The 14347-nt window shown below is 39.8% G+C and overlaps 1 protein-coding gene across 1 annotated transcript; it reads right to left on the reverse strand.

Moving 5' to 3' along the window:
- Positions 1 to 7908: 7908 nt before the first annotated feature.
- CDCA7 (cell division cycle associated 7) lies at positions 7909 to 14026 on the reverse strand. The gene is made up of 9 exons (XM_010165637.2): positions 13904 to 14026; positions 13383 to 13493; positions 11688 to 11939; positions 11202 to 11279; positions 10274 to 10459; positions 9701 to 9841; positions 9110 to 9259; positions 8396 to 8532; positions 7909 to 8078 (listed from the first exon to the last, which is right to left on the reverse strand). Exons 1-9 carry the CDS (start codon positions 13967 to 13969, stop codon positions 8048 to 8050), a joined length of 1152 nt encoding a protein of 383 aa, XP_010163939.1. The 5' UTR covers positions 13970 to 14026; the 3' UTR covers positions 7909 to 8047.
- Between the last annotated feature and the right edge of the window lie 321 nt (positions 14027 to 14347).

Below are 14347 nucleotides of genomic sequence, written 5' to 3' on the forward strand. Positions count from 1 at the left end.
AGGGTTACTAAGGGCAATTCATATGCCTGAAAGGATTTTTTCCTATTTAATAGACATTTTTGAATGAGCTACATATTCTCCCCTGGCTGTTTAGATTCAGGAAACCTGGGGAGTCTTGAGATTGTTAGCTCAGTATCTCCCACTCAGCATCCTTGCTGTGGTCAGCCTGTGATCTGGCCTCCATCAAATTTCACTGGAATGAGTACAGTGCAGTTACTGATTTGCAACTGTATGTCATCAGAACAGCCTCTCTAACTCTCACCAACATGCAACTTTTCCCCCTCCCACATCACCTGCAAGTAAACTGTAGACAATTAACTCTATACAGGACCTTAGGACTAGATTCACCTTAGTTGCTGCTTCGCTCCATACGATCTATATTTCATGACACTTAACATTTGTTCTCATAAAGTCCCTTTTAGTATCCAGGTTTCTGTTGTGACAGGTGTGGAGGAACCTCACTCTCACCAACACTGACTGACAAGTATCTGTGCTTTCAGACAGGCTGTTGAACAAAACATACCCCCCTCATCTCACTAGTGGTGGGATTTGGTGGCACTTGCTGAATGAACCTTGCACAAAGAACAACTACAAGACAGCTTCTCTTCCTCCTTTGTATTTTTGGTGCTCCATGTCTCAGAAACAGACTAACCCAAGCACTGCAGAACTCAGTACAACTACAGGTAAAGGTAACAGTAACAGCGCCCAGTGCTGCTGTGGTCTGACACCTCTGGTAGCTCTCTTTTACTCCAATAACTTTATTTTCTGTGGGATAAGGTCAACATGGTTTAGGTGCCAGGCAAACACCAGGAAAACATTGCTCAGAAACTGAGGCAGAAAGAGGTTGAGGTGTTTTCAACTGTGGCAAGGAGTTGGGTGTTTTGTACAAACTAAGCCATTTATCATAGGGACTTCCGAGACTCCCTTTTACAAAATCCATGTCTTCTTGCATATCATACAGCAAGCCACAGCATACCAGGAGAAGCAAGGGTGCTCCAGCAAGGCTAGCTGTTCCACTAGACAGCAGGGAACCATAAGATCTGTCAGGAATCACGTCTTCTTCGGGATCTCAACATGTTAAAAGTATAATGTGATATCTATACAGGGAAAAACAGAAGCTAGATTTTAGCAGTCAGGCTTAATTAGCAAGTGAGCTAAGCCTGATATCAGCCAAACTGTTCATCTCATCCATAACTTTTCCTCAGAACTGAAAAAAAAATTAGATGCTAGACATGAGATTTTGGAAACTGGTAAAACAGGTAAGAAGAAAGAAAATGGTACCTAATACCTACTCTCAACTCCCTTGTTTCAGCTATAACGCATAACATACTTAATAGCAAATATGTCTAAGCAATAGACTAACTCTGCTTGCAAGGAGAAAGGGTGTGTATCTCCAGTCTGTCCTTAGAAGGTACACAGGAAAAAAGAAAAAAGCAAGCATCATTCCTTGCTGTGGGTAAGTCTGCACATCTTGATGAAAATTAATTGTAATCATGTTAAGAACACTCAAATGTTAATTTTTTCTACAGCAGACTTTAGCTATGTGGGTAAACGGGGTTTTGGGCTTACAGCTGCAGATAAAGCTACTTACTTAAAATCATACTGGAAGGCTTTGACAGAACACTATCTGTAATGGGCACATGGATATCATATATACTGGTGTATTTTTATTTACTGGAGGTACTCTTCAGAGCTTTGTAGTGCAGACACTGTTTTCTAGCCACAGCAACCATTTAAAAACTATAAGTTACTTCTCACAGGGAAAACTGGGATTATATCAAAGCAGTTCAGTTCCTCACAACAAAACTCTGTGCTTGGTTTCCAATACCAAAATTGTAACATCACAACTTTTTCATAAGAATTAAATGGAAACAGAAATAAAGGGGGAAGAAAAAGCTTTCAGAGTGTTAACTCTCCACGGCAGGAGGAAGCCAGCATGGGCATTGAGCTCGGCACACTCATCCCCTTCTCCCCGCTGAAAGGGACACAAAAAGAACTCTGGCTAAGCATTTATTTTTCTGCTAATGTGAAAGTTTTCTTTTAAAGAGGAAGCAGATTGAACAGAGCACGAGAAAAGAATTTGACTCTGGCTTATTTCCAAAGGGTTTTTTTTTTTTCCTGATGATTCACTGTTATCACTTGTATTCACATTACAACCAGCCTCAAAAAGAAATACCCCAAACCGAAACCAACCCCCCTCTACACCCAACAACAAAAAACCCATACCACAAAAGCACTAAGAAATAGGATCTTTCCTACTGCTAAATTCTGCTAATAAGCTACAGAAGAGAATCATATAAGATAAGAGTGCCTATGTTCATTCACATTTGAGTAGTAACATAGCTAAGCCTCTAGATCTGGAAGTTTAGAGCACATCCAAAGATGGTGTATCTCCAAAGTACTAAACAAAGTGACATTGATTGAACTTCTTGTTTTTACCTCTGGTATATAATAAATTAAGAAACATCGAAATATCTCTTGAAGCCTAAAATGTTTCATTTTTCAGTATAGTCTTTCCAGTAGTTTTATTTTCAAACAAGAGTTTGGATATTCAGGGAGGAGACATAACTGCTAATTCTCTGAAAACATGAACAATACAAATTTTTGTATTTGTGGGAGCCCTCTCACCCTCAGCCCTGGTAGCAGTCAATTGTGAATGCCCAGTTTATGTAATAATTCACAAACATACCACTTCTACATGGGCATTCAAGCTAAAAGGTAAAGCAAGGCCCAAAGAAGGAGTGCTGGTAGGACTGCTCTGTTACTGCGTACGTGATTAACAGAAAACGAGGATACTTGCCACAGGCTTCTGTTACACCTCTCCACACAACCTAGCACACAATTTCATTCTCCCTGCCTGCAATAATAGTAACAGACAGGTAAGGATATAAAGCTAATGTGAGCCTAAATACAAATCTCTAATTTCAGTAACATTTTGTTTCCATTTTCAGGAGTAGATGTTTTACGTGTAGACATATTCCAGGGGAAAGACTGTATGAGTAGGGCTCAACACAGCAGGGTCTACAGTTCAACTGATTTTTTTTTCTCATTCAAGTGATCAGCACAAATACTGCTGAAGTACTACTAATAAAAGAGATGCAACACCTTCTTACCCCATTCTGATCACACCATGACTTCTGGTTTACTTTTTTCATGTAACAGGATTGCCTGCCATCCTTACAACCAGAGCTTGATCAATTCTAGTTGTAAGAAAGCCTGTACCAAACAGCAGCAAGCAGATCTTGTTTAATATGACTGTAGCTCTATGCTCTAGATATGTTTTCATACAAATTCAATATTCACAACTTCTTATAGATATCAGTCACAACAGGATTCCAAACTCCCCCCTCACCTCCCAGTTTCAGGACTCCTACCACTAGCACTGATCATTACATTTTTGGGTTCAAACATACAATTCCCTTCCCATTTGCCACTCCCACACCAAAGGGTTTGTGGGGATTCTGACATCCATCTAGGAGCCCCAGACTTATTTGGAAGAAGGGTGAGACCCAAGCATGAAAGCATGATACTATCCTTGCTTAATGTTTGGAGGCCATACACTCATGTATACCTACAACACAGCCCAGCATTATCTTGGTGCTGGCATACAGGACCCCATAGACTGGCCAGCCTATACTTGACAGAGAAAGCTGCATGTTTTTACTCACTTTGTTTTAGTTGTGAGGCCAAGAACATGAAAGAACAGCAGGCAGCCATTCTTTCAGAATCTCCACACTACCTTATGTCATTCACCATGCGAGAGCTGCACTAGCAAAAGCTGTAAGAGAACAAACTGGTCTATGCCAGCAGAGGTCAGTGGGTGACTCTCTTGCAAAGTGTTTCAGATGCACACTGTGTATTACAGATAAGGTTTCAAAGCCAGCTATGTTCCCTCACCCTACAACACTGAAAGCCATTCTTTGACTAGATGCAACCATTTTGCCCTTTTTGATCCCGTTAGCCTACCCAAGCAAATAGTGGTGCTGCTTTGTTATGCTACCATCTCCTCGCTTTTCTCTTTGAAATACGTTTATAGGTTTCTGGCAGACAAAATAAAGGTATATTTGCCCATGAGGCTAGGAAAGGAGAGGGGGTAGTTTCCAAAGCTAATGCCTATTTTTAAGATTTCCACTGCAGCTCCCTACACTAATGTAACTAGTTAAGTCACCGAGTGTCTTGCTCTGGAATGTACAGCTTCATCAGCCTGTGAAGCAACACTTTAATGCTATTTTTGCAACTTACATATAATGAAAAAAGCTAACTTAATAGGAAAGGAAGACAAAAATCATTCTCTGAAGATTAGAATAGACCTAATACTTCAACATTTGGCTTAATTAAAAAGCAAGTGAAACAGGGTGTGTGTGTGTATATATACACACACACACACACACACACTAATTTAAGAGAATCTTCTGATAGTAAGGAGCTTTTGGCCAATTCAATCAGTAGATACTATATCATTGTAATAAAAAGTTTACTCATAAGCAAGCATGGCGTTTTATTTACACATTTAACTTTAAAAAAAACAAAAAGCTTTTACTCACCCTTTGGCATAGTCACTTCTCTCAGACTATTACATAGCCACAAATGCCCTTCCCACCCACCTCCCATCGCAGGCAACAAAGGTCTAAGGAATTTAAGAGTGTAATTTGCTTATTAGTCTTTTCAGTATTCTATTTCTATCAGTTATAAATTATTATGCCAAGCTAAAAAAAAATTGTAAGTTTTATCAGACCTAGGCACAAGAACACCTGTCCCTTAAGCCAAGAGTAGTGAGGGAATATTAACACATACAGCCTTTTTCAATAATAAATTAATAAGTCATTCTATCTCACACATGAACTTCGCTCTTCTGCTCTTCCTTTAACAGCGATTCTGTTTCCATGCATCTTTATTTTTAAAGCTGACAGTTCAGATCTTTTCCTTATGAAGTTTCTTAAATTGCTACTCATTTGCTGCAGATATAAACCCATGAGCTCTTTAACTATTTCTCAACTTATTATCAACAGTACTTAAATACTGTGGTACAGAGGCTTGGAGAAAAAGGTAGATTGAGACACCTCAAAACCATCACATAAACCATAAACTAAATAAATACTACACAATTGCAAACTTATTCTCACATCACCAGCAGTGCTATTCAAGTTAATGCATCTAAACAAAGCTTTTAGATGAGAGTAACAACATGAAGATTTTACCAGCAGAGAGTATCTGGGGACAGCTCAGTCACTCTGTTGATCACTTCTTTCCTGTTCCCTCTTTCACTACAGGTCAGCTTTGTCTCATGCAATGTCTCTCTCTAGACTCAGCTACACTGATACAAAAGCAAGCAGCACAATTATCAAAAACATGCTTCAGAACCCTCAGCCTGCAATCAAGGCCCCCAGAAAATTATCTGCTCCAGTACAGAACTCCCAAGAGAAGTTACTTAAGTTTGTTTAGGAAAAACAAATGCATAATTAAAAAATAGTGGCAGGCACCCGAGTTTGACTTGTGTCTGAAGTGATAATATCTTCCACATCCTTCTTAACTCAAGGACATAGGCATTTAGTTTAAAAATGTAAGGAAGGCAGGGCAGGGGGGGGTTAGGTTGAAAGCAGAAGGGTAAATGCACAGCACTTAAAAGGCCTTAAAGTCTGTATTGGGCCTGAACTCAGCACCTATATATTTCTACCATCACAAGTTAGTCACCAGCACCAAACAATTCAACCCAAGTAGCATATCAGAGCAATCCTGGTTCAGGGACACAGGGCTTGGGAGAGAAAGATATCCTAGTCCCACTGCTCCCCCAGGTATGATGGGAGCAACAAACTCCTTTACTTCACAACAAAAGTTTACCTGAAAGGTGGTAAAACCTAAGTACAGCTCTAATGGTCTTTTTAAAAACAGTTAAGAGGCAAAAATTCTAACCCAGAAAATTTTTATTTTCAAAATAAAAAAAACTTTGTACAGAACATTGTAGATCTGAGTAAATCTGAATACAGCAGTCTCTATGCTATGACACAAGGGTTTGCTTTTAGCCCAGGCCTTTCACACTCTAGCAATCAGAAGGCAAGCCCAGCAACTGGGGGAGGAGTGGGAAATCACTCTTATCTGTCAGAACATGTATTTCTAGAGTTCCTTCTTGACAAAATGTACCTGGAGGGTAAAGCACTCTCCACCTCAGATTGCACAGCTATTCACACTCTATAAAAACAAAGAGGACAGAAGAATTTAAATAGGAGAGATGATTTATGAAACAGAACTGCAGGTCTGAGACATATCTTCTGTTTCTAAATTCCTCGCTCCTCCCCTTCTGTACACACTGATGTAATTCCCAGAAAGGTATAAATTGTGGATCATTATGTATACACACAGTGCAAATACTGTGCGAGCAAAGAAGTCTTAAACCCATATTTTGTTCTAGTTCTCAATAAAAGCAAGTTGATTCTTCCACTATTCAACTGTACATTATTTATAACATTGCATTCTAAATCTTATATAAGGCTTATACAATAGTGTCCATAACCAAACTAAGCGCATTTATACACTTTGTGGTTCTCCAGATACAATTTTCATGGCACCTTCTCTTCTACAGCACTGAGTACACAAGACCCCATCCACACAGCACGTTAGAAGTCTTCAGCTCCATTTTTGCTGTACTCATGCTTCATCAACAACACCAGGCAAAACACCCTTCTACAACCATGCAGAGCCACACACAGAAATATGGCTGGACTGTTAAGCAGGACACCACAGCACTAATCACATTCGTAAGTGCTCACAAACTGTATGCAACCCATTACAACTCCCTTCTTATTTATTTTTAAAAGCGTTTTTGATGAGGCAATCCTTCCTCATCAGTTACTACAACCAGGGTGACTCTTGAGAATATTATTTATTTACATTTATGCTGTTTATGCAACTGGAAGAATAACTCACTTTAAGCTGGACTGTAGCTTAGAAAGTCTTTGTTTTTTTCAGAGGTAAAAAAATTCAGGCTTCTGACTCCTGTGACTGTTTGTCACTGCCCCTTTTCCCGATAACCAAATTCAACAAGTTACCATCTTCCATCCAGCTGTAGCTGGCCTACAGCCACATGAACCTCTATCCCTCTACTTAACCAAATCCTGGTCTGGAGGCATCCATCTTCCTCAGGACCAGTGCTGATTCTGCAAAGAAGCAGTTCTGCAATTGCAGCAAGAGCAGGGAGAAGATGACCCACAAAACCAGTAATTTAACACAGGGTACATTCTGTTTTAGACAGAGCAGTCACTCCACAATGTATACCAGTACTTTCACATCACTGCCATCTCTAGGCAATGCCAGTGCTGGTGCTGTGGAAGCTTTCAGTGGTAGTCTCCCCTCATCTGAACAGAAATACGAAATGCCACCCTCAACTGCTTCTGCTGCATTTTCTTAATTCACTCAGCGAATCTCCCTTAAAATGGCCAATGTGCACTTTGAGTGCATAAAACCAAACATTATGGCTTGGAGACTGCTCAGCTGCAACTTTTAGGGCTTCCTTTTTGAACTTAAGAATGTGGTGTTGTTTTAGAGAACTCTTAACTTCTATTTGATGTTTTATATCCAGTAAGATTCTGTATTGCAGCACAAGTTGGCTTGGAGTTAAGAACATACCTTTCCCCGCTTGGTTCTGTAGGGAATAGTGCCCTGAATTTTCAGAAGGTCTGTATCTTTTTGTGATCAACTTCAAAGCATAAACAAACCTGCAGCACAGATCACACTGCACAAATAAAACTCTAATGGCTTAAAGCCTCTTCTCCTTTCAGGAAAAAAAAAAAGTTACTGGCACGAAAGCAAGGACTGATGCTATCTGATTTGCAAAGCTGCTTAAGGAAAGAATGACTTGTGGGCAAAGACCTTCATTAAATAGTTCTCCCAAGTATGATTTGAACTTAGATAAGTGAAAGTTCTTTATCCTTTTTTACCCAAAAGAAGAGGGAAGGAAGGCACTGGCTTTGTAATCTCATTTGATTAAACAATTCACTGTGGGCAATAATGTGACATTGGTGAAAGAGTATGTAATTTAAAGGCAGTCACAGCTTCAGTCTTCCATTCCAAGTTCTTGTTTCAGACTGAAAGACAAGTAAAAACACGAGTTAGCTTGTTACAAAACACTGTTTGGAAACTCTTTAGACAAATTAGTGGAAGCCTTGACAATAAACACAGCTGAAGTTGAGAGCCAAAAGACTGAGTGGATATACCACTTGTTTTGGGTAAGAACTAACATGTCAGAAAAATCATATGGCAAAATCTCAGCTTCTAAAGGCAACATGGACCGATCTTGAGATTTACCTGACAAACTGGGATGCAGAGAGCTCTCCTCTCCCAGTTTTGAACTGCTTATCCCACTTAGAGCAGAGCCATGCCACTGACACAATGGTATACTTACCTTTTCAAATAGGCATGGACATTGTCATAGCCATGGTACTTGGCCAGATAGACCAAGACACCTGTAGCACATCGGCCATCTCGCTGCCTGCAGAAGCTACAGTTGCAGATTCCACGACATGGTGGACACCTCCAGGTCTAGAAAAAAGACAGACAAGCCTTTTTAACTTAACTGGAACACCAGACATGATTCACACCTGCAACTCAAGAGAGTTCTCTTCCACACCGAGTTCTGCGGTGAACATCAACACTGCACAAGTTGTCTAAACCAGTGCAAGAGTACAAATTCTTCAGTCTGAAAGGGATTAAACTCTCCTTTGCCTTCCTTGCACAGGCAAGGAAACCGCAGCGAGCACTCCACTCTGCTCAATTCCTACACCAGTTCCACAGCCCACAAGAGCAGCACTTTGTCCACAATTCAGTTCCTTTCCATAGCACATTAAGCACTAATGCAAGGCAGAAGAGAACACTATTCTGATGCTCAAATACAAGAAAATTTTGGCAGCTGCTCTGTTCTCATAGTTTACACCTGCAAATAAAGCTCCACAAGCAGTAACTATGAGTTTTATACAGCACAAGTTAGAATCAAACCAGGACTGCATTATGTACTACAGCACTGTAAGCAGTTCCCCTGCTAAAACTTTGCCTATGAGTAACCTATGCACCTCTCTGCTCAAGTAAAGCACAATAAAGCCAATGTTCAGAATTAACTTACCGGATCCAGCAATGCCGTTCGGACATCTTCCCCATACCTATTACGGAGGCATGGCCCACAGAATTGGCCCCGTACTCCTACACAATCAGGGTTACGACAATTTGTCTTGGTGTCTATGGTTTTTTGGCGACACTGATGACAGGTGGATCCCTAGAACACAGGGAAAGTAGTTCAGGAAAGAAGACATTAAAGATAGCTTGTTAAATGCTCTACTCCCCTAACTAAATAACTATCTGTTTGGTAGCTACCAGTGCTTATCCTAAAGCAGAAAGCCACCTCACAAGTTTGAACTAAGACTGTTTTAATGTTGCATCTTCAGTGTCTGTTAATCACTTTCCTTGGCTGGTATCACCTAGGTACTACAGTTGTTCCAGGGTGAAAGCAAGCTGGCTGGCTTGGTAAAGGCCATTCTACAAACTCAGGGAAAGATAAGAGATGACATTTCAAGATCTCAAGCATACTTCTCCCCAAAATCACATCCTTCCTCTCAGTGAGAGAGATTCTGCTCTATTTAATGCTAAACCACAAGCAGGGAATAACAAGAAAATGACTTCACAAAGTACACATTTCATAAAGCTGTAATATACTTACCATGGCCCTGTTATATACTTTATCTCTTGCAGATCCACAAATATTATTCAGCTCTTCCGCTGTTATTTCCTCAACCGGGCGCACAATGTGTGGAAAAGCCATAGCACCACGGTGACCCCTCCTGGGGGTTCGGGCTTCATGCTGAATAGTGGAGACACAATACTTTCAGCATTAGTATCAGCAAAAACTCTACATTAACAATGTGGGAATCTTCAAAGCAACGCCAAACTCTCAAACACCCATCATATATTTAAGCAAGAGATGACAGATCTTTGCAAAGACATAAAATACGGAGGCAGCTTTAGCACCTTCACTTCATCTGTCACCTTCAGGGTGACAAAAATGCTACTGGATCTTGCTTAACTGCCACAGGAGTGCACGAGGAAGTGATTTTTCAAGGATAAGGCAGAGGGAAATGGAGAACACATACAACATGCCATTTTCTGTACTTCTTCCCAGGCCATGATATGCTCATAATCTTGATCAACTCTGTATAAATTGCTATTGTCTTGAAGGGATACAAAACCACCCTCATGATCAACCTGCAACAAGAGAACCAGCACCTCAACATACCTCCAGATATTCATCAGACATCTTTCTTCTTCTCACTAAGAAGTACCGGTCATCTTCATCTTCTGGTAAAGGAGTAGGAGGACCTTCAATCAGGGACCTGGATCTTGTGTGAGGCCGAGAACTTCGGTCTGGGTTCCTCCTCAAAGCACCTCTGGGCAATGAACGTCTTGGAAGTCGCTTTGGTCCCTGGGAAAGTTTAAAAGCCCTAATGAAACAGCTAAAAATCCAGACAGCTCCTGTCCCTACTGTGAATTCCTCTCCCAAAAGACATGCCTTCTTTCTGTCTTCCCCAAAGATGAAGTCTTCTGCCCATCCCAAATCAGAAAACACAAGGTAAAAACATCCTAGGTAAATTCATCTTGGGCATTCTGCTAGGTGCAGAGAAAGTCAAAAGCACATTTGTGTCCATGCTGGTATAAGATATAGTAATTCCTCCATGCAGCAGCAGAACCCATTTCCATGAGGAGTAGTGTTCCCATCTTTACACAGTTTACAAGTAAATTAGCAGTGAAATTCACTACAGTGCTGATTCACAACCCAACCTTCTTTGAGGACCTGATCAGCCCCAATGTCAGGTTTTTTCAAGGCTTCAAACTCACAGAATATTCAGGCTTGAGCTTCAAGGTCTGAGCTGCCCCTCTTATCTCCAGCTTTTGTATAAACACATATTTACACAGCACTTTGTTTGGTTTTATTAGCCTGTGGAGACATCTAACATTTGTGAAATAATCTGTTCTGCTTTATATAGTGGCAAATCAAAAGAGAACTGCACAATGAAGATGCCCGTTTTAGGAAGCAATAAAATTTTGAACTGAACTTTGATTTACATGGTTTGTTAAGTTTTTTAATTGAGAGTCCTATTTTGTAATGTCAGAACTTGACTCTCAGAAATCTGAAGGTAAATATAGTAGAGTAGGTTTATACTTACATGACTGACAGCTGGCAGTGATCTCCTCCCACCAAAGATACCAGAAACGTTTTGCAACTCAGCCATTAGTTTTGCAAGCTAACAAGGGAAAGGAAAAGGAAGCAGAGCTTTAAAAGGGTGTTTATGTGCTATTACAGACTATTAGATTAGGGCAATTGGCTAGAAGCACAGTTACTTATAGGAAATGCAGTCACTCTTCCATCCTTTTACTTTTATGTCTTATTTATGTTCTAGCAGCTGCCAGTAATTTGAAAATGCTCAAACTTTTAATGTTGAAGCCCTATTCTTCAGGCTTGCAGCCTATGGATTCTCACATGCTAGTGGACATGAAGTATCAGATTTAAATATTAGGAATGTAAACGCCTCTCAATGCATTCACGTAATTTCCATGAGAGCTAATCTGAAGAACCAAAGAGGTACCCTAACAGTCAAGGGTGGGGAGAGAGGGGAAGAAGATGGTGCCCCAGGGAGATATTGAGTACTTGCCATTGCTTTGTTTTCCTTTATGTTTAAAGCTCTTTTTTCTAAAAACATGGCACCCTTTTCTTCAGAGTCAGAGTCTGAATCTGGAGCAGGCATCAGCTTTTCAGGAAGAGGCTCCATTTCACCCTTCCTCCTCTCTGATCTTCGAGGTGGAAACTTCATGGCTACTTTTAGAGGAACAGGGCACTTCTGCTTTCGCTGAGCTACCTCACTTTCAGCACTTGTATCATTCTCCTCTGAATCCGATTCCAATTTCTGTTAACAAACCAGAATGGAAGCATATAAATCCAAGTTGAGTTGCTCTGCAATTAAATACGGTTAGACAGTATTTTGTTTGGGGGTGGTTAAAGAGTCTATCTGGCTGAAATCTAGACGTTTAAATCTCCAGTCCTAGTGGAACTCTCAGGGAGAGCCACACTGTACTGTCACAACACGTGAGAAAAAGGAGCTTGGTTTCAGTTGCAGCAGTCAGACGTCACTCGCAGATCTAACAGCAAAAATACTTTGTGTGCAAGTGCAAGAAAGAGAATTGCCTTTAAAGGGCCTGATTTCACAACATATTGTATTTGGCTGTAAAAAAAGACACTACACAGTTCTCTGTACAAGGTCAAATCCAAGTTTGTTACGGTGTCAAGAACAGTCATCTCACAGGATCAAGGATAGCAAGTGAAAACTTCTTCAGAGCCATACAATGAAATAATTATGAATAAAATCACAGTACTTTCTTCTCTTGAATGCTGATGCCTTGCTTACAACTTTTGCAAAAACCAAGGGTTCAGTGGGGACAGAAATTAATTTATTTAGTTAAAAGCCCATTTTGCAACAGGCCTTGACTTTTAGGTTTATCGACAGTCCTATTTTGGTCATAGGTAACAACAGGCTTCCTGCCTCATGTGCACAGACAATCAGTCTCAAGTGACAATCTTTATTTGCCCAGGGCTTTTATTAAACCAGGTATGTGGTTCTGGTTGCCCATTATGTGTAGTTATTGACTCTTCCCTACCTACCTATTCTGGCTTTGTCTCCTACTTAATTCTCTCTACCGTTGTGTATTCTTAACTCAGACACATCCTCTTCCAACCAGACGTTATTCTTTTCAAGTCATTCCTCAGCATGTTCTGCAGTTACATCAAACCTATTTTAGGCCAAACATGGTACTACTACTGTCTTCTCTAGTAAATACCAACTGTTGGTCTTTTTAAGCAATAAAACTGCTCTTGCACTGATGTCAAGGAAAAGCAGGAAGGCAGATTTCACCACCTATCACTATTTCTCTACTGCTGAAGTAGTACAGCATTTCCTGTTACACTGTCAGAGTGCAGGTCTGACTGCATACACAAAAATTTTTTCTCAGGTTTGCTGGAGTCCACGGGCTAAGATAACATTTCTTATTGAGGAAACCAGAAATGTTAGAGCCTAACAAGAGTAACATCCAGCAAGGACAGTTTTAAGAGGTATTGTATTTCAAAATCCACATGGTAGATTTTATTCCAAACTTGCAAAGCTCAGGAACTTGGAGGCTTTTTACAGAGACAAAAATAAAATCAAACTACAGTTACTTAGACTGTACATTAAATAAATAAAATTATGCTTCTTTCTGACAACATTTGACTTTCAGGCTGAAGCTGACATTATTTTTCAATTAAGAATGTGTAAGAATTTAAATTTAAAATGGCAAACTAAAATCAAATGTCTTACCAATGCATCATGAATCTCATTTTCTGAAAAGCCACAGAAGGATTCATCATCAGAGGCTTCGTGAAAAATTTTTGACAGTTCTTCTTTAACATCCAGCCTAAACTTGCATTTCTATGAAGAATAAAATATCCTTTAACTGAAGTTGTACAGAAAAAGGTTCACATTTACAAGTGCCGTATAAGCAAACAGCTTTTTTAATAAAGAAAAAAAATAGTTCAGGCTTTTAACAAGGGGTTTCAGAACTGCAGTTGCAAATTACCAGGCATCTTAGGTTAGGTGACATTTCAAAGGCTAGAATAAATAGCTAATCTGTTTCCAACAATTACCACCTAGAAGCACAAGTGAAGAGTGAAATGAAATTACAGCATATAGCATAGATTTATAACTACTATACAAAAACATAAGCAGAGCAAGCAGTTTTAATCGTGCACAAAACATTTACTAGCTTTACCAGCTTTACATTTTTGCAAGCTTTACTAGCACTGCACATTCAGTTTTATTCATTCTTGTACTGTACTTACTGTATTTGCAAAATTATCAGAACCAAAACTGTCACAACTATCATCTGAGGATGAGGATGTTTCCATGGGAATCAGTTTCGTGTTTCGGAATGCTGTGACGTTTTTCCTTCCTGAACAACCTCGGCGCTGCAAGAGGACAATGGCAACATCGTTAATAAAAAAAGACCTACTGTAGCACACTAGTTTTTAAGAAGATCCTTATATTGAAGTCTAGGACATTTAAACTTTTTAACATGTTTAACAGTCTTGAATACAAACCAGCAGAATTATCATCAGCTTTGAAATAATTTCGGAAGTTAGAAATGAGAATAGCTTCTGCTCTGATACATTTACAATCATTGTTATAGGTGAGTTTTGTTCAATATTTAGAAATACTTATTTTATACAAGCAGCCAAGTGGAAACATACGCAAAAATCATATCCTTGCCCACTCATTATACACAA

The sequence above is a fragment of the Antrostomus carolinensis genome, unplaced genomic scaffold, assembly GCF_000700745.2.
Source record: "Antrostomus carolinensis isolate BGI_N321 unplaced genomic scaffold, ASM70074v2 scaffold27560, whole genome shotgun sequence".
Lineage (NCBI taxonomy): Eukaryota > Metazoa > Chordata > Aves > Caprimulgiformes > Caprimulgidae > Antrostomus > Antrostomus carolinensis.